A 23,566-nucleotide genomic window follows, 5' to 3' on the forward strand; every position below is an offset into this window, starting at 1 on the left:
CTACAGCTTCTTGCCTTGGAAAATCTCATGGACAGAGGAGCCTGGTGGGCTACAGTCCATGGGGTCGCCAAGAGTCAGACATGACTCAGCAACTAAGCACACACAAAGAAACATACACAAATATGCACACACTCCTAAAAAAAAAAATCCAGACTTCCTGGTGGCTCAGATGGTAAAGCATCTGACTACAATGCAGGAGACCCAGGTTCGATCCCTGGGTTGGGAAGATTCTCTAGAGAAGGCAATGGCAACCCACTTCAGTACTCTTGCCTGGAACATCCCATGGACAGAGGAGCCTGGTAGGCTACAGTCCATGGGGTCGCAGAGTCAGACACGACTGAGCGACTTCACTTTCTTTCACTTTCCTAAAAATTCATTTTGTGTTCACACAACCTTACAGCATATAAACATACTATTTTGGGAGGAAATTTTCAATATGCACATATTCACTTTACTAGTTTTTGATAGTTTTACCTCAGGGTTTGTTTTTTTTTTTTTGACACATTAAAACAGATATTCCATAGGACTATATATATATATATATATGACTTCTAGCACAAATACAAGAAAAATTATACATAAAAATAGAAGTCACATGTTTACAATGTCTTTAAAACAGTATCAACTTAAGCCCAGCTTCTGAATAATCTCAGATTATAGGAAAACAGAGTTTCAAGTGGTATATGGTTTTATGTTAAACAGACTAGTTGACAAAGCAGTCTAAGTATCTTCTACTTAACAAACCCTCAAGACCAGACTCTTTTACTGGATTTTGTGGGACTAGAAACAGTAATAGGTTTCCTAAGCTTGAATCCTTAAAGTGGAAACCATCATGAGACAATGTTAAAAATAAAATGACAAACTGGGAATATGAGTGGTTGGTCTGCCACTAATAGCTGTTTGACTTCGGACAAGTTGTGTACCTAGAGGTCTCCAGTTTTCTCATCTATAAAGTGAGATGAACTAGATATACTGAGGTCCAAGGCAATTCTAAAATTCTCTAGTTATATGCTGGTGCTGCTGCTGCTAAATCACTCAAACATGTCTGACTCTTTGCAACCCCTTGACCATAGTCTGCCAGGCTCCTCTGTCCATGGGATTCTCCAAGCAAGAATACTAGAATGGGTTGCCATGGTCTTCTCCAAATTATATGCTAGCCAACCAGTTGATCTCATGAGGATTTACACTTAACTGTCCATTACTTTCTCAAGTCATGAAATAATGGTATAGCCTTTAAGAAACTACAGAAACAGCAATGAACTGTGGATCCTAGAAAATCACAGGCAGAAGAAGGTAGGAGTCTAGAGTACTAACTTTAAAATTTTATTTTTTGAAAAGCTGAATCTGCTTTCTTGTAAATAACTTGATATTTTGAGGCTTTTGGCAACTGAAAATTTCAACTATGCATTATAAAATTATAAATTATTTATAATATTTCTGATTATTTTGAAATATAATTACATATAAACTACAGACTTGACTAAATTTAATATAAATATTAGGCTTCCCAGGTGGCGCCAGGGGTAAAGAATCTGCCTACCAATGTAGGAGACACAAGAGATTCAGGTTAGATCCCTGGGTCAGGAAGATTTCCTAGAGAGGGAAATGGCAACCCACTCCAGTGTTCTCTCCTGAAAAATCCCACAAACAGAGAAGCCTGATGGGTTACAGTCCACGGAGTCACAAAAGAGTCAGACATGACTAACGTTCACACAGTACAGTAGCTGTATAAATATTAAGGAAACTAATTCAAAAGGAACATAAATATTTTCCTCACATTTTCTGAGTTAAGACTTTAAGAGAATGATATCTACTTATTATTTACTTAAACCTATTATTTTAAAAAAAACCTTACCTTCTTTTAAAATTAATATTCCACTAAGCATCCAATAACGTATGGATAAAGACAAAACAATCAAAAGACGTGTGTTATAGTCTCAGTCCTGACAACGCATTTTAAGACAGTTTTTTTCTTTAATCTTATTGGTCCCATAATACATTATATATTAAGTATTCCATGAAAAATTATACTTACCAGCTTTGTAAGATATAGTGTTAGTCTTTGCCACTGATTTTTTATAACATAAGTATACTGCTGATCCCCACTGAATTTGAAAAAAAATAAAAGAAATATCATTAAACTTTAAAAAGGCAGTAACTTAATAGAATCTCTTTAATTTCTGCAGTATGTAATGATGGATTTCTTTTTATTTTCAGTTGGTTATTTTGCTGGCGTTTTATTGGAGTTATTGCCCAATTTTCTTTCAGAAATAAAATTTAATGTATTTTCTCCTTGCAACAGAAATAACATGAGGAAAACAACTATTTAAAACAAAACCGAGCCACAACACTTTAGATTTTATTCCAAGTTCAAACTTTGGACAGAAATGAAAAACAAGAAATATCCACTCATGTGGATGTAGACCTTCCTTTTGATTCTACAGCACCTTTCAGATATTGCCAGATTTTTCACAGTTCTTTATACCAAACTCAAGAGTTGTAATTCGCCATATCCATTTCCCTATTTCCTATCCTGTCATGAATCTATTCCAAACAAGGTTTTAATCCCACCATTTTTTAAAAGAACACCTTAAAAACTTTAATGATACCAATTCTAATAGTCAATTCTTAGTCTTCATCTTTTTCAGTCTCTCAACAGATTTTGATATCACTAATGACCCCCTTCCTGAAACATTTTTCTTTCTTGGCTTTTGAAGCATCACACTCTCCTGGTCCCTCACCACCACATCTCTGGCCAGTCCTCAATCTCCCTTGTAGAATCCTCTCTTTTCCTGATCATTAAATGTGGTCTCTTCTTTACTTTCTCTAAAGGATCTCATCTGTTTGGTACCACACTTTTAAATAATAGCTATTTCCAAAAGAATCTCAAATCCTAGTCCCCAAAGGAGATGGAGAAGACTGCGGGTAAAGCAAATCTGAGAGTAAAGGAGATTTAGACACAGTAAGTTTGGAAACATCTATTAGACATCCAAGTGTAGAGTCAAATGGAGGTAAGGTGAGAAGCCAGAAATGGATGTGTAACTTAGAAGACGCCACCATTGACAAGAGGTGATTACAGATACACTCACAAAACATACTTCCTTTAGGCTTCAACTCAAACGTCACTTTATTAGACAGCCCTCCTTTCATCACTTCTTATGCAATACCAAGTCTCCCTCTCCCTTCCTTGGTCCTCCTTATTGCCCCTCTCTTGTTGTTGCTGTTGTTTTCCTCCATACATAGCACTTACCACCATTTGGCATATAGCATACTTTGTTATTTATTATCTGCCTCCCACCACTAGAATATAATAAGCTCCATGATGGTAGAAGCTTTGTTTTGCTCACTGCTGTATCTGGAGCACCCACAACAGTACCTATTATATAAAAAACCTATTATATAAAAATACTTAATAAATACTTGTTAAAGGAATGAATGTGAGGTGATGTGTTTGTGCATACATGATGGAGAGTGCTTGCATGGACCAGTTAGTACATGAGGACAGATACTTAGCACTGAGAACAAATATATATAAAGAAAATACACTTACTTTAAGAAATACATTTTAAAAATATTAAGAGACTACCATAAAAACACCCATTTACTCATCACCCAGCTTTAAATGTTAACAATGACCATATTTGCTTCCAATATTTTAATGTATAAACAAAAAAATTACAGATTTAACTAAAGCCTCATCTTCCATTCCTTTCTGTCCTCTGAGTTAACTATTGGCCTGAAGCTAGTGCATTTCATTCACATGCATTTTTAAAATTTCTACTATGTAAATATATACATCTTTAAGTATATATCATTATGTTATATGCTTTATAACTTTACATAAATGGTGAAGTGTTGAATACATGCCTTTATGGCTTGCTTTCTCACTCATCAAAATGTTTTTGAGAATTAGTAAAATTGATACAGATCTACTTTCTTCACTTCAACTGGTAGATAGTATTCCATTAATGAAACAATTTACTTTATCCATTCCCTTACTGAGGGACATTTAGGTTGCTTCCTCTCCAGGGTGTGGTTATGAACAATGTTGCAGTAAGTTAGCTCCTCACCCAGAAATTTCCCACTTTTTAAAACTTTTTTAATATGTCCCCAAGCAGATTAGTATGTTAAATCATACTTATTTGGACATTAAGTTATGCTTGTTACTCTGTTAGATTTTGATTCTAATAAAAATTTTAATATTTTCACATCAAAAGAAGGGATGTATAAATTCAAGTGGATATTATGAGTGTCAGCAGATTGGGCCTTTAGTTTTTTTGGTGGTAAAAATTTTATAAAAGGTCCTGTATAGCAAAGTCCCAACTCCAGTTCCTAATAAGCCAAATTTGTAAAGATAACAAAAAGCCTTCAGTAACCTTTGTGATGATAAAAAGAGAACTATATATGACCATGTGGATGTGGTGGAAACCAAAAGGAATATCCTAAAATAAAACACAAGGACTTAGAGATAAAGTAGAAGTTATAAGGCCCTGGAAGAAAAGAGCCATGGATATAAAAACTAAATATGAGAACATTTTCTAAATTTTTCCTTATAAAAAGGTTCAGCAAAAAAGACAGTAGGAAGGGCTGTTGTTCTTAAAATACTTTAAATGTTTAACCCATAAAATATCCATACTGTGGTTTGCCATGGCAAAAACATTTCTTCTGGAATTACGTACATGATTTAACTATTTGCTTGGTTAATAACTCTGCTTTTCTAAGTAAACTTGCTAAATCAAGTACTGACATTCTTGTAAGGCTGTAAAACAAGAACCATTTGTACAGAGTATTAAAAAAAATACTCTCAATGAGTCAAAAACTGAGGGAAACGTCCCAAATTAGTCCAAACGTTTGCTGTGTGCATCAAAGCACCAGGTCTAAATATCCTTAACCACACATTTTCGCAGTTTTGGACAACATGACATTCTTAAATTCTCTTCCAGCTCTAAAATATTATCATTCTATTCTAAACAATCAAAGTCCAAATCACTTAGGGCTTATGATCCTAAGCTTAAAAACTAGTCATTCTTGAAAACTTTTCCCATAAACTTTTAATGGGAGGTTGGAGAAGTAGGGGAAATATATTTTGAGACCAAAGTTGTAAGCCTGGTAGAAAAATCATGTAGGAATTTGAAGAAAGACTCAATATCCATTTCCTCATGTTCATTAGATTGGTTTCATTCTTTTTTTTTTTTCTTCAGTTTTTTGTTTTTTAGGTTTATTTTCTCCTGGTTTCAAAAACTAGAAGATGCTTTCATTCAACCTACCTAATCTCCCCAAACCAAGAATAATCTATAATATAACTATACTCCTGAGCATTATCAACACATCAGTAATTTATTCCTAACCATTTCCTGATTATATACACAATCAACAGACATGAAAAGAAGTTTCCTGCATTGCATGTCTATTTTAGTATTTCTGAAAGAGTTAGAAGTCATTGTATGTCTACTCTGAAGATCTAAATTTACTTTTACTACCTTATAGACAATAGAAACAGAGATTGTTAATAGATATAAACCACAACCCATTGCTTAAAAAAGACACCAACCACTAAGATCAGGACAGTTTCTCTACATTTAGGACTGATAACTAGATTTAAGAGTAAGGAAATAAACATCTAAGAGGTTTTTATTCCTATAATGTTTCTTAAGGGAACTAAGAGGAACTTAAACATTGGGCAAGTTCTTCCTTACTGTATGTTAATTATATCTCAAAACTAAACAACAACAGCAACAAAAGAAAAGCTCCTTCTCAGTCATTAAATACACACAGAAGGGACTGAAAAGGCAGAGTTAACTAAGGAGTAATTAATAGCTAACTTTTGTATAGCACTTACTATGTGCCAGGCACTATCCTACGTTCTTTACAAATAGTAAACATTTAATCTTCACAAAAAGCCTGTGATAAAACACTACTTTATCTGTGTTTCATGATGAGGAAACTGAAGCACAGAAAGTCAAAGAACCTGTCCAAGACATGTATCTGGAATGCAAATACAGCAGGTTAGCTGGAGTCCATTCTGTTCACACTAGGTTACACTCTCTCTCTCTTTTCTTTTATACTCTTCCAGGAGAGAATTAATACTCTGACAACACTGGGACCAATACATCAGGGTAAGGAAAAACAGAAACTTATGTCTCTGGTTTTGGTTTCAATGTAACAAGTCTACCTTGAACACTTTGGTTAATAAGACCTAGTAATGGTTTCAAAAAATTTACTTTCAATCTAAAACGAGCAAATCTATAAAATAAAGGGAAAAATCACTAATGGGAAAATGGCAAGTATCTTTGAGCCTGAACAGCCTTGCTAAAATACTAAACCAAATTTGAAATGAGGTTAAGCTAGACATTATATTACAAAAAAGTTCAAAAACCCTTTCTGCCATCACTATCAGTACCATATAAGGCTTTTAAAACTCACTCGCTACCGCGATCTTCTTCCTGCACCATAATCTCTCCATTGTCACACTTCATCAACAAATCAAAATGCAAGGACGGGACAGAAAGTGGATAGAGGAGGAGGTTTCAGAAGTAACATCTCAGGCAAAGACCAGAAGCAAAAATGGCTTGGAATTTTCAAACTCCTGAGTGGAGTTGTGTGGTGACACCAGTATCACTGGAGATCATGTGTGCTTCCTGTTCAAGTATTCCTTCAGTTACATGAGCTCCAAGACCAAGCCCTGAGCCTTTGGAGTGGGAGTACTGACTCCAAGACCCTAGACTATCAGAGAACTAACCCAAGGGGGTATCAAAAAGTGAGAACTCACAAAAAGGAAACCACTGTAATACAGACCCAGCATCACCCAACCACCAATAGCACCCTGTGAAGGACCTCTCATCTAAACAACAAATAAAACAAAAATACAAACCCAATCATCAGCGGATAGGATTACCGCCTCACTCAGCCTTGCCCATCAGAGGAAAGAAAAACAAACAAAAACTCAACACAAAGCTTATCCTATATGAAACTTACACAAACCACTGGACCAACTCTAGCGGGCAGAAACCAAAAGGAAGAAAGAATTCAACCTTGAAGCCTGGGAAAAGGAGACCTCAAATACAATAAGTTAAAAAAAATAATAATGAAAAGGCAGATAAATACTACACAAATGAGTGAACAAACTAGAAACACAGAAGTCCAAATAAATGAAGAGGAAATAGGCAAAGTACCTGAAACAGAATTCAGAATAATGATAGTAAAGATGATCAAAAACCTTGAAAGCAAAATGGAGAAAATGAAAGCATCAATTAACAAAGACCTAGAAAAATTAAAGAAAAAACATGCAGAGACAAACAACACAATTACTGAGATTAAAAACACTCTGGAAGGAATCAATAGCAGAATATCAGAAGCAGAAGAATGAATCAGTGAGCAGGAAGATAAAATGGAAGAAATAACTTCCGAAGAGCAGAATAAAGTAAAAAGAATGAAAAGAACCAAGGATCCTCTCAGAGACCTCTGGGACAATATCAAACACACCAACATTCAAATAATAGGGGTCCCAGAAGAAGAGAAAAAGAAAGGTTATGGGAAAATTTTTGAAGAGATTATAATTGAAATTTTCCCCAACATGGAAAAGGAAATAGTTAATCAAGTCCAAGAGGCACAAAGAATCTCACACAGGATAAACCCAAGAAGAAACACACACAGACACTAATCAAACTAATAAAGACTAAACACAAAGAAAGAATATTAAAAGCAGCGAGGGAGAACCAACAAGTAACATACAAGGGAAACCTCATACACTTAACAGCTGATCTTTCAGCAGACTGCTGGCCAGAAGGGAATGGCAGGATACATTTAAAGTTCTGAAAGGGAAAAATCTACAACCAAGACTACTGTACCCAGCAAGGATCTCATTCAAAATTGATGGAGAAATCAAAAGCTTTTCAGACAAGTGAAAGTTAAGAGAATTCAGTACCAGCAAATCAGCTTTACAACAAATGTTAAACGGACTTACACAGTCAAGAAATACAAGAAAAAAGATCTACAAAATCAACCCCAAACAATTAAGAAAATGGCAACAGGAACACATATATGGATAATTACTTTAAATGTAAATGGATTAAATGTTCCAAGCAAAAGACACAGACTGGCTGAATGGATTAAAAAACAAGACCCATATATATGCTGTCTACAAGAAACCCATTTCAGACCTCAAGACACATATAGACTGAAAGTGAGAGGATGGAAAAATATATTCCATGAAAATGGGAAGCAAAAGAAAGCTGGAGTAGCAATCCCTGTATCAGACAAAATAGACCTTAAAATAAAGAAGATTAGAAGAGATAAGGAAGGACGCTACATAATGATCAAGAGATCAATCCAAGAGGAAGATATAACAATTATAAATATCTATGCATCCAACATAGGAGCACCTCAATACATAAGACAAACACTAACAAACATAAAAGAAAAAGTTGACAGTAACACAATAATAGTAGGAGACTAACACCCAACTCACACCAATGGACAGATCATCAAAACAGAAAATTATTAAGGAAACACAAGTCTTAAATGATACATTAGATGAGATGGATCTCACTGATATCTTCAGGACATTCCATCCAAAGGCAGAAGAATACACCTTCTTCTCAAGTGCACAAGGAACATTCTCCAGGATAGACCACATCTTGGGTCACAAATCAAACCTCAGTAAATTTAAGAAAATTGAAATCATATCAAGAAACTTCTTCTGACCACAACGCTATAAGACTACATATCAATTACAAGAAAAACACTGTAAGAAACACAAACACATGGAGATGAAACAACACATTTTTAAATAACCAAGCGGTTACTGAAGAAATCAAAAGGGAAATAAAAAAATTTCTAGAAACAAATGACAATGAAAACAGAACAACTCAAAACTTATGGGATGCAGAAAAAGCAGTCCTAAGAGGGAAATTTATAGCAATACAATACTACCTCAAGAAACAAGAAAAACATCGAATAGACAGCCTAACTTTACACCTAAAACAACTGGAAAAAGAAGAACAAAAAAACCCCCAAATTAGAAGGAATGAAATCATAAAGATCTGAGCAGAAATAAATGAAAAAGAAATGAAATAAATAATAGTAAAAATTAATAAAATTAAAAGCTGGTTCTTTGAGAAGATAAACAAAACTGAAAAACCTTTAGCCAGACTCATCAAGAAAAAAAGAGAGAAGAATCAAATCAACAAAATTAGAAATGAAAAAGGAGAGGTTACAACAGACAATGCAGAAATACAAAGGATTATGAGACTATTATGAACAATTATATGGCAATAAAATGGATAATCTGGAAGAAATGGACAGATTCTTAGAAAAGTTCAATCTTTCAAGACTCAACCAGGAAGAAATCGAAATTATGAACAACTCAATTACAAGCACTGAAATGGAAGCTGTGATCAAAAATCTCCCCCAAAACAAAAGCCCAGGACCAGATGGCTTCACAGGAGAATACTACCAAACGTTTAGAGAAGAGCTAATGCTTATCCTTCTAAAACTCTTTCAAAAATTACAGAGGAAGGAATACTTTCAAACTCATTCTACGTGGCAACATCACCCTGATACCAAAACCAGACAAAGACAACACAAAAAAAGAAAACTACAGGCCAATATCACTGATGAACATAGATGCAAAAATCCTCAACAAAATTTTAGCAAACAGAATTCAGCAACACATCAAAAAGCTCATATACCATGATCTAGTTGAGTTTATTCCAGGAATGCAAGGATTCTTCAATATTTGCAAATGAATCAATGTGATACACCATATTAACAAATTGAAAGATAAAAACCATATGATAACCTCAATAGATGCACAAAAAGCCTTTGACAAAATTCAGCACCCATTTATGATTAAAACTCTTCAAAAAGTGGGCATAGAAGGAACCTACCTCAACATAGTAAAGGCCATGTATGATAAGCCTACAGCAAACATTATTCTCAATGGTGAAAAACTGAAAGCATTCCCCCTAAGATCAGGAACAAGACAAGGGTGTCCACTTTCATCACTATTATTCAACATAGTTCTGGAAGTCCTAGCTACAGCAATCAGAGAAGAAAATGAAATAAAAGGAATCCAGATCAGAAAAGAAGAAGTAAAACTCTCACTGTTTGCAGATAACATGATACTGTACATAGAAAACCCTAAGGATAGTATCAGAAAATTATTAGAGCTTATCAGTGAATTTAGCAAAGTTGCAGGACACAAAATCAATACACAGAAATCACTTGCATTACTATATACTAACAATGAAAAATCACAAAGAGAAATTAAGGAATCAATCCCATTCACCATTGCAACAAAAAGAATTAAATATCTAGGAATAAACTTACCTAAGGAGACAAAAGAACTGTACACAGAAAATTATAGGACACTGATGAAAGAAATCAAAGATGACATAAACATATGGAGAGATATTCTATGTTCCTGGGTAGGAAGAATCAATATTGTGAAAATGACTATACTACCAAACACAATCTACAGATTCAGTGAGATCCCTATCAAATAACCAATGGCATTTTTCACAAAACTAGCAGAAAAAATTTCACAATTCATATGGAAACACAGAAGACCCCAAATAGCCAAAGCAGTCTTGAGAAATAAGAATGGAGCTGGAGGAATCAACCTTCCTGACTTCAGATTGTAATACAAAGCTACAGTCATCAAGACAGTATGGTATTGGCACAAAAACAGAAATATAGACCAATGGAACAAGATAGAAAGCCCAGAAATAAACTCATGCACCTGTGTGTACCATATTTTTTACAAAGGAGGCAAGAATATACAATGGGGCAAAGACAGCTCTTCAATAAATGGTGCTGGGAAAACTGGACAGCTACACGTAAAATAATGAAATGAGAACACTTCCTAACACCACACTCAAAGATAAACTCAAAATGGATTAAAGACCTAAATATAAGACTAGAAACTAAAAAACTCTTAGAGGAAAACATAGGCAGAACACTCAATGACATAAATCAAAGCAAGATCCTCTATGACCCACCTCCTACAGTAATTGAAATAAAAGTAAACAAATAGGTGGAGAAGGAAATGGCAACCCACTCCAGTATTCTTGCCTAGAGAATCCTGTGGGCAGAGGAGCCTGGTGGGCGGCTGTCCATAGGGTCGCACAGAGTCAGACATGACTGAAGTGACTTACCAGCAGCAAACAAGTGGGACCTGAAAGCTTTTGCACAGCAAAGGAAACTATGAGCAAGGTGAAAAGATGACCCTCGGAATGGGAGAAAATAATAGCAAATGAAACAACTGACAAAGGATTAATTTCCAAAATATATAAGCAGCTCATACAACTCAATACCAGGAAGACAAACAACTCAATCAAAAAGTGGGAAAAAACCTAAACAGACATTTCTTCAAAGAGGACATACAGATGGCTAACAAACACATGAAAAGATGCTCAACACCGCTCATTATTAAAGAAATGCAAATCAAAACTACAATGAGATATCACCTCACACGGTCAGAATGGTCTGACCATTAAAAAGTCTACAAACAATAAATACTGGAGAGGGTGTGGAGAAAAGGGAATGTTCTTGCACTATTGGTGAGAGTGTAAATTGATACAGCCACTATGGAAGATGGTATGGAGATTCCTTAAAAAACTAGGAATAAAACCACCATATGACCCAGCAATCCCACTCCTAGGCATATACCCTGAGGAAACCAGCGTTGAAAAAGATACATGTATCCCGTTGTTCATTGCAGCACCATTTACCATAGCTAGAACATGGAATCAACCTAGATGCCCACTGACAGATGAATGGATAAAGAAGCTGTGGTACAAATACACAGTGGAATATTAACCAGCCATAAAAAGGAACACATTTGAGTCAGTTCTGATGAGGTGGATGAACCCAGATGGTAGATGAACCTATCTATTATACAGAGTGAAGTGAGTCAGAAAGAAAAAGATAAATATCATATTCTAATACACATATATGGAATATAGAGAAATGGTTCTGAAGAATTTGTTTACAGGGCAGCAATGGAGAAACAGACATAGAGAACAGACTTATGGACATGGGCAGAGGGGAGGAGAGGGTGAGATGTATGGAAAAAGTAACTTGGCAACTTACATAACCATATGTAAAAGACAGCCAACAGGAATTTGCTGTATGGTTCAAGAAACTCAAACAGGAGCTCTGTATCACCCTAGAGGAGGGGATGGGGAGGGAGATGGGAGGGAGGTTCAAAAGGGAGGGGATATCTGTATACCTATGGCTGATTATTTTTTAAGAAATAAAAAAGAAAAAAATGCAAAGATGGCATGAAAGAATAGGGCATTTTGTATATGAATGGCTGTTGGCAAGAAATGGTCATCCAAGTAGGGATCACATAGCTGCAAATAACTCTTAGGATACAACTGAGATATTACAGATCATACATAATGGCCTTAGACTACTGGAAGAACTTTGGCTTTTACTACTAATAAGAGTGAGATGGGAAACCATAAGGGTTGTAAGCCCAGGAGAGACATGATCTAAATTATGCTTTAAAAGGATCCTTCTTGCTGTGATGTGAAGAACAGGTTGTAAGAAGCAGAGGAAGCAGTGATCAGTTAAACCAGGGGTCTGGCAAACTATGGGCTGCATTCCACCCAAGCCCTGTTTTTGTACAACTGAGCTAAGACTGATTTTTATGTTTTTTAAAGATTGTTTTTAAAACAAAACGTGAATCTGCAACAAAGACTGTATATAACCTGCAAAAGTTAACTTATTATTTAGCCCTTTCTGCAAAAGTTTATCTAACTCCTGAATTGCAGTAATCCTGTTAAGAGATGATCATGGCTTGGACCAGGGTTGTAGCAATGGAGAAGTTGAAAAGTATTCAAATTGAAAATATGTTTTGAAATTAAAGTCAACAGAATTTACAGAAGAATTGAATGAGAGGTAGAAGATAAAGGTTAAGGATTACTCAGAGGATTCTTAGTCTGAGTAACTAGAAGAGTGGAATTCCCTTTTACTAGAGGAATAAGACTATGGGGATAAGTAGATTTGGAGAGGAACACTAGGAGTTCAGTTTTGGACATGTTATATTTGAGATGACCTATTTGATAAGATATCCAAGAAAAGAAAATGAATTCAAAAAATCCAGTGGGGACACAGAAATTCAGAATTAAATGATAAGATCATCAAAGAAGTGAGTTTAGATTATAAACATAAATGGTCTGAGGACTGACCCCAGTGACACTGTTGCATAGAAGTTAGGGAATTGGGAAGGAATCAGCAAAAGCTTTCCTGGTGGCTCAGACAGTAAAGAATCCGCCTGCAATGCGGGAGACCCAAGTTAGAACCCTTGGTCGGGAAGATCCCCTGGAAAAAGGAATGGCAACCCACTCCAGTATTCTTGCCTGGAGAATTCCATGGACAGAGGAGCCAGGTGGGCTACAGTTCACAGGGTCACAAAGAGTTGGACACGATTACATCTTCTTTTCTTGCCACTGTTTCAAGAAGGAAGAAGTGATCATCTATGTCTAAATGTACTGAAACATTAAGATTAAGCATTGAATCACTGGATTCAACAAGAGAAATCTTGGTGGAATGATGGAGACAAAAGCCTTACTGCAAAGAGTCAGAGTGAGGAAGGAGATGGAATATAGTCATCTCTTCTAAGACCTTTTATTATAAAGACAATCAAATGGGGGAATACATGGAGTGGGATACAAAGATCAAGAAGCTCTGTAAAGATGGGAGGTATTGTAGCATGCTTTTGCAGGCTGAAGTAAATGATCCAGTAGAGTGAAAAACTGATGAGTCACAAAAAAGTAGGGAGGATTGTTGAAGCCATGGCCTCATTTCAAATAGGTGAGTTTATGGGATCTAGTGCACAAGTGGAGCGGTTACCCTCAGCTAGCGCGCTACTTTTGCAGTAAGGGGAAAAAATTATTTTTTTAATTAAAAAAAAAGAAAGAAAGCTTTTTGCACAGTTCTTTTTGAAAGTACAGCTAAATTACTTTCCTAAAAATAAAATATATGACATCTTTAAGAAATCTATTTTTTTAATTCAGTAATTGTGCCATGCTGTTTTCCAAAGATTTATTTTAAATTATGCTCTTTTCATGGGTGGCTAATTTTATCCATGCAGAAGAGTCACTTACCATACTGTTATTGAGATTCTTGTCAACTTTGCAGAATGTGTGTGGTGGACTTTCTCCTTTACTGGGTATAATAATACATATGTCTGTAACAGCCAACGTATTCTGAGTCATGTTTTCAGAGGCTCTTCGGTAAGTGATATAAATTCTTTGTGATGAGGTACTGCCGCTAATATTTGCAGGGCGTCCATAGGGAGTACTCTGGATAATTTCACACCCTTGTTTCAATCTTTCTTTCCAGTCATATAAAACCCTAAAAAATAAATTAGTACACAATTACAAAACACCCTCAAATATTAAAGGTAATATTGTCAGGAATCAAACTGATCCTTAAATGTAGCAAATATTACAACTGTACTGCAAGTTTGAATTGTACAGCCTCATATAAAGTTAAAGAACAACTGTTCTCCACACTAAAAATTAATAATGTAAAGAAAACACAGATTAACCTCTGTGTTTATTGACATAAACCACAGAATGGCATTTTGCAGAATGTGCCAAGGTATTTTAATAGATAGATGGACAGATAACATAGATAGGTGTATGTATGTATGTCTCTAAAACCAAGCATCTTTAGAAAAAGCAAACTTGTATTTTGACCAAAGTTAAAAAAGTTTTTTAAGGCTTTCAAAACAGAAAATGACCTCAAATCTATCTGTCATCAAAGTATAAGTGAAAGTTTCCCCATTCTCCTTTATGGTAAAGTCATAAGTTTTTAATAATAGGCCAGGCATCCAATTCCTTAAATTTTCTAAACATTGTTACATAAAGTACTTGGGAACACAAAGAAAACATCACGCTTGAATAATATTAGTTTATTCCCTCACACAATTCACTAATTTGGACTTTAACACTGTTTTTGACCTTAGCCAAAAAATTAAAAAATTTAAATTAAATGAAAAGTGAAGTGAAAGTGAAAGTCACTCAGTTGTGTCCAACTCTTTGTGACCCCATGGACAGTTCATGGAATTCTCCAGGCCAGAATACTGGAGTGGGTGGCCTTTCCCTTCTCCAGGGGATATTCCCAACCCAGGGATCAAACCCAGCTCTTCTATACTGCAGGTGGATTCTTTACCATCTGAGCCACAAGGGAAGCCCAAGAATAATGGAGTGGGTAGCCTATCCCTTCTCCAATGGATCTTCCCGACCCAGGAATTGAACCAGCGTCTCCTGCATTGCAGGCAAATTCTTTACTAACTGAGCTATCAGGGTAAAAATTTAATGCATTTGCTGTAAAAAATTATTATAGAAGGCAATGTCTCCAACATTAATCAGTATTACCTTTTATAAAATCCCATTATACAAATAAAGTGAAGTGAAAGTCACTCAGTCGTGTCCGACTCTTTGCAACCCCATGGACTGTATGGTCCATGGAATTCTCCAGGCCAGAATACTGGAGTGGGTAGCCTTTCCCTTCTCCAGGGGATCTTTCTGACCCAGGAATCGAACCAGGGTCTACTGCATTGCAGGCAGCTTCTTTACCAACTGAGCTATGAGGGAAAAAAAATTTTGACCTATTTTTGAAATGTAGTGCCAAAAATTGGTCAAATTCTTTCTAATGTAATTTTTAATTTCCTTTTTGTCTCAGCTGTCAGCAAACTTAATATTTTTCTTTTTTTTGACATTCTATTTTGAAAATTTAGAACAAAATTTGATGCTTAATTATAGCAGCTATGTATATCCCAACGTTAGCCTAACTGCTAACTCCTTGGTTTGATCTTGCTTTTTTCTTTTTTTAAACGAAAGTTTTATTAGAGGATAATTGCTTTACAATACTGTGCTGTTTTTTTTAAATCCTAAAAAATGGCATTGTCAACCTATTACATATGGAATGGATAAAAAAACAAAGAACTACTGTATAGTTCTATATACAATATTCTGATATTCTAATACAAGGAACTATATACAATATTCTGAGACCATAATGGAAAAGAATATAAATGTGTATATATATGAATAACTAATCACTTTGTTGTACAGCAGAAATTAACATTATAAATCAACTATACTCACAAAAAAAATAAAAAATTTTTAAAAGGTTATTTGTAACAGAGAAGTTAGACATCTGGATTTGAATTCCTACATCCTGGTACCAGCTATATATCTCAGGTTGTTACTTAACTTCTCTGAGCCTTATAATACTCAGCTATAAAATTTAAAAATTTAACTCATAGGATCTTGGCAGAATTAGATGAGATTACAAGTAGGGTCTCCAAAATAATGCCAGGCACACAAATGCTCAACTGAAATCAAGAGAAGAAAAATACAACACAGAGAGCAATTTTTAAAAAACCACCACTTATCACCTCAAACTCTTAAAAGATACAGGAATATAAGTATATTTGATATATAAGCTACCTATTTTCTTTAATCAGGTATTGTGCTATTGTATATATTGCTTGTTTTGCTGTTTTATATTGCTGGGTAACTTTTCCTATTTAAACTGTAAGCTTTTTAAAGGCAACAGTGATGTCATATCCTCCACAATGACAAACATATGCGGGTAGCCGTAACAGTGGTTAATTTATTCTTTCCAGTTCACGTCCTTCCCTGTTGGAAAATCTTTTCTATGCTTGGAAATTTTCTCATCTTTAATTTAAGCAACTCCAACACCCGAACAAGAATCTGCAAAATTCCCTTCATTTTATCTGCAAGCCAGAATTCAGACAGTGATTAGTGATCATAGGAGCTACTTAACCTAATCTTTTGAAAATACAATCTAACAGTTGGCTTATTTTCCCAAGCCATTTACTAATTATGTAAGCTTCATATGAAGCAATATGGTAGCTGTTCTGAAGCCTACTTAAAATTACAGCAATTGATTCATGAATTAGCACAATAAAGAATGAGTTTAATATAACTTACTGATATCAATCTTTAGATAATAGAATTTTAAAAGCAGAAGAAAGTTTCAGGAGCTCTTCCAGTTCATCCAATCTCTACTCAGGCATGAGTAAACTTGACTATTCACTTTCAGACTTAATATATTAGGAGATGGAACTTTTATAGCCCTTTGCTGATATTAGTAGGGACATTGCTATCTTCCTTATTTTTAACCAAAATATTATAAGTTAACCGCATCCTCTTTGGCAACAGAGCCATGGAAAAAAGAAGGCTTAAAACTGTCAGTGACTCAAAAGGTTAAACACAGAATTATTGTATGACCTAGCAATTCCACTTCTAAGTATAAATACAAGAGATATGAAAACATACAGCCATACAGAAACTTGTACATTAATACTCCCAAAAGCATCATTCATAATAGCCAAAAAGTGGAAACCACTCACATATCCATTGTCTGCTGAATGCATAAATAAATTGTGGTAGACCCATAAGATGGAATATTATTCAGCCATATAAATGAATAAAGCACAGACACATATTACAACATGGATAAACCTTGAAAACTTTATGCTAAGAGAAAGACTCAGCCACAAGATAATCATATATAGTATGATTCTACTGACATAAAAATCTCCACAATAGGCAAATCCACAGACACAGAAAGCTGACTAGTGGATTGTCTACAGGGAGAATTAGACAAACTATAATGAATACACACACACACAAGTCGCTCAGTCGTGTCCGACTCTGCGACCCCATGGACTGTAGCCCACCAGGCTCCGCGGTCCATGGGATTTTCCAGGCATGAATACTGGAGTGGATTGCCGTTTCCTTCTCCAGGGGATCTTCCTGACCCAGGGATCGAACCTGGGTCTCCAGCATTGTAGGCAGACGCTTTACTGTCTGAACTATCAGGGAAGTCCATCAAAAACACAGAAGAGTAGTAGTAAGTTTCAAAAGGATGTCAGTTGAGATCTTTTACAGATGAAATCTACTTCCTAGAAGTCAACTCGCCAATTACATGCACAGCTGGATATAGGTGGTATTTATTTGTGGGGACATGATAAAAATGTTCTAAAATTTATTGTGGTGATTCAACTCTATAAATAAGACTAAAATTTACTGAATTGTACCATTTAAATGAGTGAAATTGGATGGTGTAAACTGTAAATCAGTAAAGCTATTATATAAAAATGAAACTACAAGTTCAATACAACAGCCTAAATAAAGCACTAATTTATCCAGACCCTTGTTTCATGCATACTGACTTAAACTGCCAACTCTAAGGATCATTACAACTGATCCTTAAAAGCCATCTTTTTCTCATATTTTAAAAATAATAAAGTATATGATCAGAATAATACATTGATTTGATATTTTTCTGTAAATGTTTTTCAAATTATCTCCCCTATTTTTAATAGAAAGAACTCAGACAAAAGTGCTAGAACAAAGAGACACTGAACAATGGAGAAGGAAATGGCATGCCACTCCAGTATTCTTGCCTGGGAAATCCCATGGATAGAGGAGCCTGGCAGGCTGCAGTACATGGAGTCACAATAAGTCAGACACGACTTACCAGCTAACATTAACACTTTAATGCCCAGGATGGATTTTTTAGCTCCAAGTCACCCTTTGAGGAACTGTCTCATTTTGTACTGCTTTGCGTAAACATAAAGCCAGTATTTTTTAAGACAACAACAAAAAAAGAGACACTGAAAAGATAAAGGAGCACAGGAAAAGAAAACATGATTCTGGATATAAATGTGTCTATTTTTTTAAAGTATTTATTAACAAACGAGTTCAACAGTTAACTTCAAAATCTACAAGGCATATTATTTGAGTCAATAACAATAATTCTTTAAAAAAATACTTACCCCAGATCCGTCAGTGGAGGCTTATCTCTTCCTCTTCTATAGCAAAGGAAAATCTGCGGCCCCACAAGACTTCCATTATTGAGATCAGCTGACAGTCCCGTTGGGGTAATATCAATACATGTGTAATCCCGTGGCACTTCCTCCCCGAGAGATTTAATAATAACTGAAACATCTGTGATAGGCTCTTTTGGTCTGGCTACTTTATGACAGGCATCATTGAAGTGAATTTCTTCTTCAAGAGGCTTTGAAACATCAGTTAATCCTGCTACAACAAAGTAGTCAGCAACACGAGGCCCCTTATCTTCAATCATCTTCCATTACAGAAGGTACATCTAAAAAGAAAGTAAAAGACCAGTATTCTCCTATAGTAAGTCAAGTAAATATAAGTGGTTTGTGTACAAATAAGAATAAAAACTAAAAAAAAAGTGTACTACACCTCTGATAAAACACACTGCTGCTGCTGCTAAGACACCTCAGTTGTGTCCGACTCTGTGTGACCCCATAGATGGCAGCCCACCAGGCTGCCCCGTCCCTGGGATTCTCCAGGCAAGAACACTGGAGTGGGTTGCCATTTCCTCCTCCAGTGCATGAAAGTGAAAAATGAAAGTGAAGTTACTCAGTTGTGTCCGACTCTTAGCGGCCCCATGGACTGCAGCCTACCAGGCTCCTCCGTCCATGCGATTTTCCAGGCAAGAGTACTGGAGTGGGGTGCCATTGTATTATACATTTCATTGTCATATGTTAAAAGTATTTTTAAAGAAACTGGACTACATATAGCATTTGGAAAAGACCCTGATGCTGGGAAAGACTGAAGGCAAAGAAGAGGGCAGCAGAGGATGAGATGGTTAGACAGCATCAGTGGCTCAATGGACATGAATTTCAGCAAACTCGGAGATAGTGGAGGAGCCTGGCATGCTGCAGTCCCTGGAGTCACAAAGAATTGGACACGACTTAGCAAATGAACAACAACAACAATTTTATTATAAAAGGAATGCATGAATTTCCATTTTGGCAATATGAAAGCTTAGATTACCTAAGTAGCCAACAACAAAAAGACACACACCCTTCTAAATGCATAGTGCTAGTCACTCAGTTGTGTCCGACTCTGCAACCCCATGAATTGTAGCCTGCCAGGCTCCTCTGTCCATGGAATTCTTCAGGCAATAATACTGAACTGGGTTGCCATTCCCTTCTCCAAGGGATCTTCCCAACCCAGGGATCAAACCAGGTCCCCTGCATTGTAGGCAGATTCTTTACCATCGGAGCCACCAGGGAAGCCCTAAATGCATAGACTAGCTTGTAAAAATGTAAGGAAGGACTTCCCTGGTGATGCAGTGGATAAGAATCTGCCTGCCAATGCAGGAGACATGGGTTCAACCCTGGTCTGGGAAAATTCCACATGTCACAGAAAAACTAAGCCTGTGCACCACAACTACTGAGCCTGTGTGCTGCAACTACTGAAGCCCACACACCCTAGAGCCTGTGCTCTGCACGAGAAGCCACCACAATGAGAAGCCGGTGCACCTCAACCAAGAGTAGCCCCTGTTCACTGCAATTAGAGAAAGCCTGTGAGCAGCAACGAAGACTCAGTGCAACCGAAAATAAATAAAAATTTTAAAAAATAAAATAAAATATTTTTTAAAATGTAAGGGGAAAACAAACGAACAAAAAAAGGAAAAAAAAAATGTCAGGGCAATTCCCAGGGTCCCAAAACAGTAAGGAAACTGAAGGCCAGAATGCAATGTACAAGCTGATATTGGGTGGGAGAATTCTGCTGATCTCCTCAGTAATCAAGGGGCCTGTGTTTTTAAAAGGTATTGCAGGGACAGGAGACAATGCATTGGGACCACATAAAATAGGGAATTGGAACTGAGACATTTGTATAAAGCCAAAGGACTATATCCTCTGTTAAAGAGTGGATTTTAAAAATCCATTCACTGCTACAGGGAGATAATAAAGTTAGCTTCAATCTGGGCCCTACTTTGAGGGGAGTAAAAAATCTGAGAATGTATTAAAAAAAAGGCCTACTCACATTTGGATTTGAGGTTTGACCTTAAGCCATCTGCATGGCCCCAGGAAGGTCCAAACTAAGTTATTAATAATAACTGTGTTCCCAGGCTAGTGATAATCCTGGGGTAGCAAATGCAAAAAAGTTCTAGAGGGTACCCTCAACACAGGCTTTCCAAAGAGAAAGCCCCACTGAAGATGACCTCCTATTCTAAAATTACAAAACAAAAAAGAAAAATCCACCCTAAATGAGTTTTAGCAGATACAATAAATAAAAGAACTTCAAATAATAAAAGTAGGGCAGTGATTATAACACTATGACATGTTTATAACAAATTCAAAGAAAAAATTACACAAAGTGAAATTCATCATGTATCAATATTCACAAACATTTAACAGCAAAATCTCCTTCAGTTGTTTCAGTTCAGTTGCTCAGTTGTGTCCGACTCTGCGACCTCATGAATTGCAGTACGCCAGGCCTCCCTGTCCATCAGTTGTTTAGTATCCCTTAAATCTTATTTGTTTTTTGAATGAGAAGATACCCCCTCTGTCAGTACTGTCATTGCTAATATAACAATTATAGGAAAAACAGTTTAAACTAAAACAGAAATTTCCCAACATGTGTCTCATGTTAGACTTAGTTTCAATAAATGCAAAGAAAGGACTTTATGGGCAAATAAATTAGATATATACACTATATGCCTCTTTTGTGTATTTATAATATATATGTAAAAATATTAAAAGATGTCAATACCAAAATCAGGTTGATTATATTCTTTGCAGCCAAAGATGGAGAAGCTCTATACAGTCAGCAAAAACAAGACCAGAAGCTGACTGTGGCTCAGATCATGAACTCCTTATTTGCAAAATTCAAACTTAAATTGAAGAAAGTAGGGAAAACCACTAGACCATTCAGGTATGATCTAAATCAAATCCCTTAGAATTATACATTGGAAGGAACAAAGAGATTCAAGGGATTAGATCTGATAGACAGAGTGCCTGAAGAACTATGGATGGAGGTTAGTGACACTGTACAGGAGGCTGTGATCAAGACCATCCCCACTAAAAAGAAATGCAAAAAGGCAAAATGGTTGTCTGAGGAGGCCTTACAAATAGCTGAGAAAAGAAGAGAAGCTAAAGGCAGAGGAGAAAAGGAAAGATATACCCATTTGAATGCAGAGTTCCAAAGAATAGCAAGGAGAGATAAGAAAGCCTCCCTCAGCGATCAATGCAAAAAAATAGAGGAAAACAACAGAATGGGAAACTAGAGATCTCTTCAAGAAAATCAGAGATACCAAGGGGACATTTCATGCAAAGATGGACACAATAAAGGATAGAAATGATATGGACCTAACAGAAGCAGAAGATATTAAGAAAAGGTGGCAAGAATACACAGAAGAACTGTACAAAAAAGATCTTAATGACCCAGATAACCATGATGGTGTGATCACTCTCCTAGAGCCAGACATCCTGGAATGCGAAGTCAAGTGAGCCTTAGGAAGAACCACTATGAACAAAGCTAGTAGAGGTGCTGGCATTCCAGTTGAGCTATTTCAAATCCTAAAAGATGATGCTGTTAAAGTGCTGCACTCAATATGCCAGCAAATTTGGAAAACTTAGCAGTGGCCACGGGACTGAAAAAGGTGAGTTTTCATCCTAATCCCAAAGAAAGGCAATGCCAAAGAATGCTCAAACTACCACACAATTGCACTGATCTCACACACTAGCAAAGTAATGCTCAAAATTCTCCAGGCCTTCAAAAGTACATGAACCATGAACGTCCAGATGTTCAAGTTGGATTTAGAAAAGGCAGAGGAACGAGAGATCGAATTGCCAGCATACACTGGATTATTGAAAAAGCAAGAGAGTTCCAGAAAAACATCTATCTCTGCTTTACTGACTATGCCAAAGCCTTTGACTGTGTGGATCACAACACACTGTGGAAAATTCTGAAAGAGATGGGAATACCAGACCACCTGACCTGCCTCCTAAGAAATCTGTATGCAGGTCAGGAAGCAACAGTTAGAACTGGACATGGGACAACAGACTGGTTCCAAATCGAGATAGGAGTACGTCAAGGCTGCTTTGTCACTCTGCTTATTTAACTTATATGCAGAGTATATCATGCAAAATGCCAGGCTGGATGAAGCATAACCTGGAGTCAAGATTGCCGGGAGAATTATCAATAACCTCAGATATGCAGATGACACCACCCTTATTGGAGAAAGCAAAGAACTAAAGAGCCTCTTGATGAAAGTGAAAGAGGAGAGTGAAAAAGTTGGCTTAAAACTCAACATTCAGAAAACTAAGATCATGGCATCTGGTCCCATCACTTCATGGCAAATAAACAGTGACAGACTTTAATTTTGGGGGCTCCACAATCACTGCAGATGGTGACTGCAGCCATGAAATTAAAAGACACTTGCTCCTTGGAAGAAAAGCTATGACCAACCTAGACAGCGTATTAAAAAGCAGATATTACTTTGCCACCAAAGGTCCATCTAATCAAAGCTATGGTTTTTCCAGGAGTCATGTATGGATGTGAGAGCTGGACTATAAAGAATGCTGAGCACAGAAGAACTGATGCTTTTGAACTGTGGTGTTGGAGAAGACTCTTGAGAGTCCCTTGGATTCCTATGAGATTCAACCAGTCCATTGTAAAGGAAATCAGTCCTGAATATTCATTGGAAGGACTGATTGCTGAAGCTGAAACTCCAATACTTTGGCCAC

General features: G+C 36.3%; 1 protein-coding gene across 10 annotated transcripts in view; it reads right to left on the minus strand.

Moving 5' to 3' along the window:
• DENND4A (DENN domain containing 4A) overlaps positions 1-23,566 on the minus strand; it is a 137,001-nt gene that overhangs the window by 66,661 nt on the left and 46,774 nt on the right. For 9 of the 10 annotated variants that reach the window (XM_059890360.1, XM_059890362.1, XM_005211320.5 and 6 more), the window contains 3 exons: positions 18,830-19,161; positions 14,115-14,364; positions 2,036-2,105 (listed from right to left, as the gene is read on the minus strand). In XM_059890360.1, coding sequence (XP_059746343.1) covers positions 2,036-2,105; positions 14,115-14,364; positions 18,830-19,140 — 631 coding nt within the window. In that variant the 5' untranslated portion in view covers positions 19,141-19,161. Of the gene's footprint in view, positions 1-2,035; positions 2,106-14,114; positions 14,365-18,829; positions 19,162-23,566 lie in introns of those variants that run through there. The other variant, NM_001205525.3, reaches the window with a different exon arrangement.

Source organism: Bos taurus, chromosome 10, assembly GCF_002263795.3.
Source record: "Bos taurus isolate L1 Dominette 01449 registration number 42190680 breed Hereford chromosome 10, ARS-UCD2.0, whole genome shotgun sequence".
NCBI lineage: Eukaryota > Metazoa > Chordata > Mammalia > Artiodactyla > Bovidae > Bos > Bos taurus.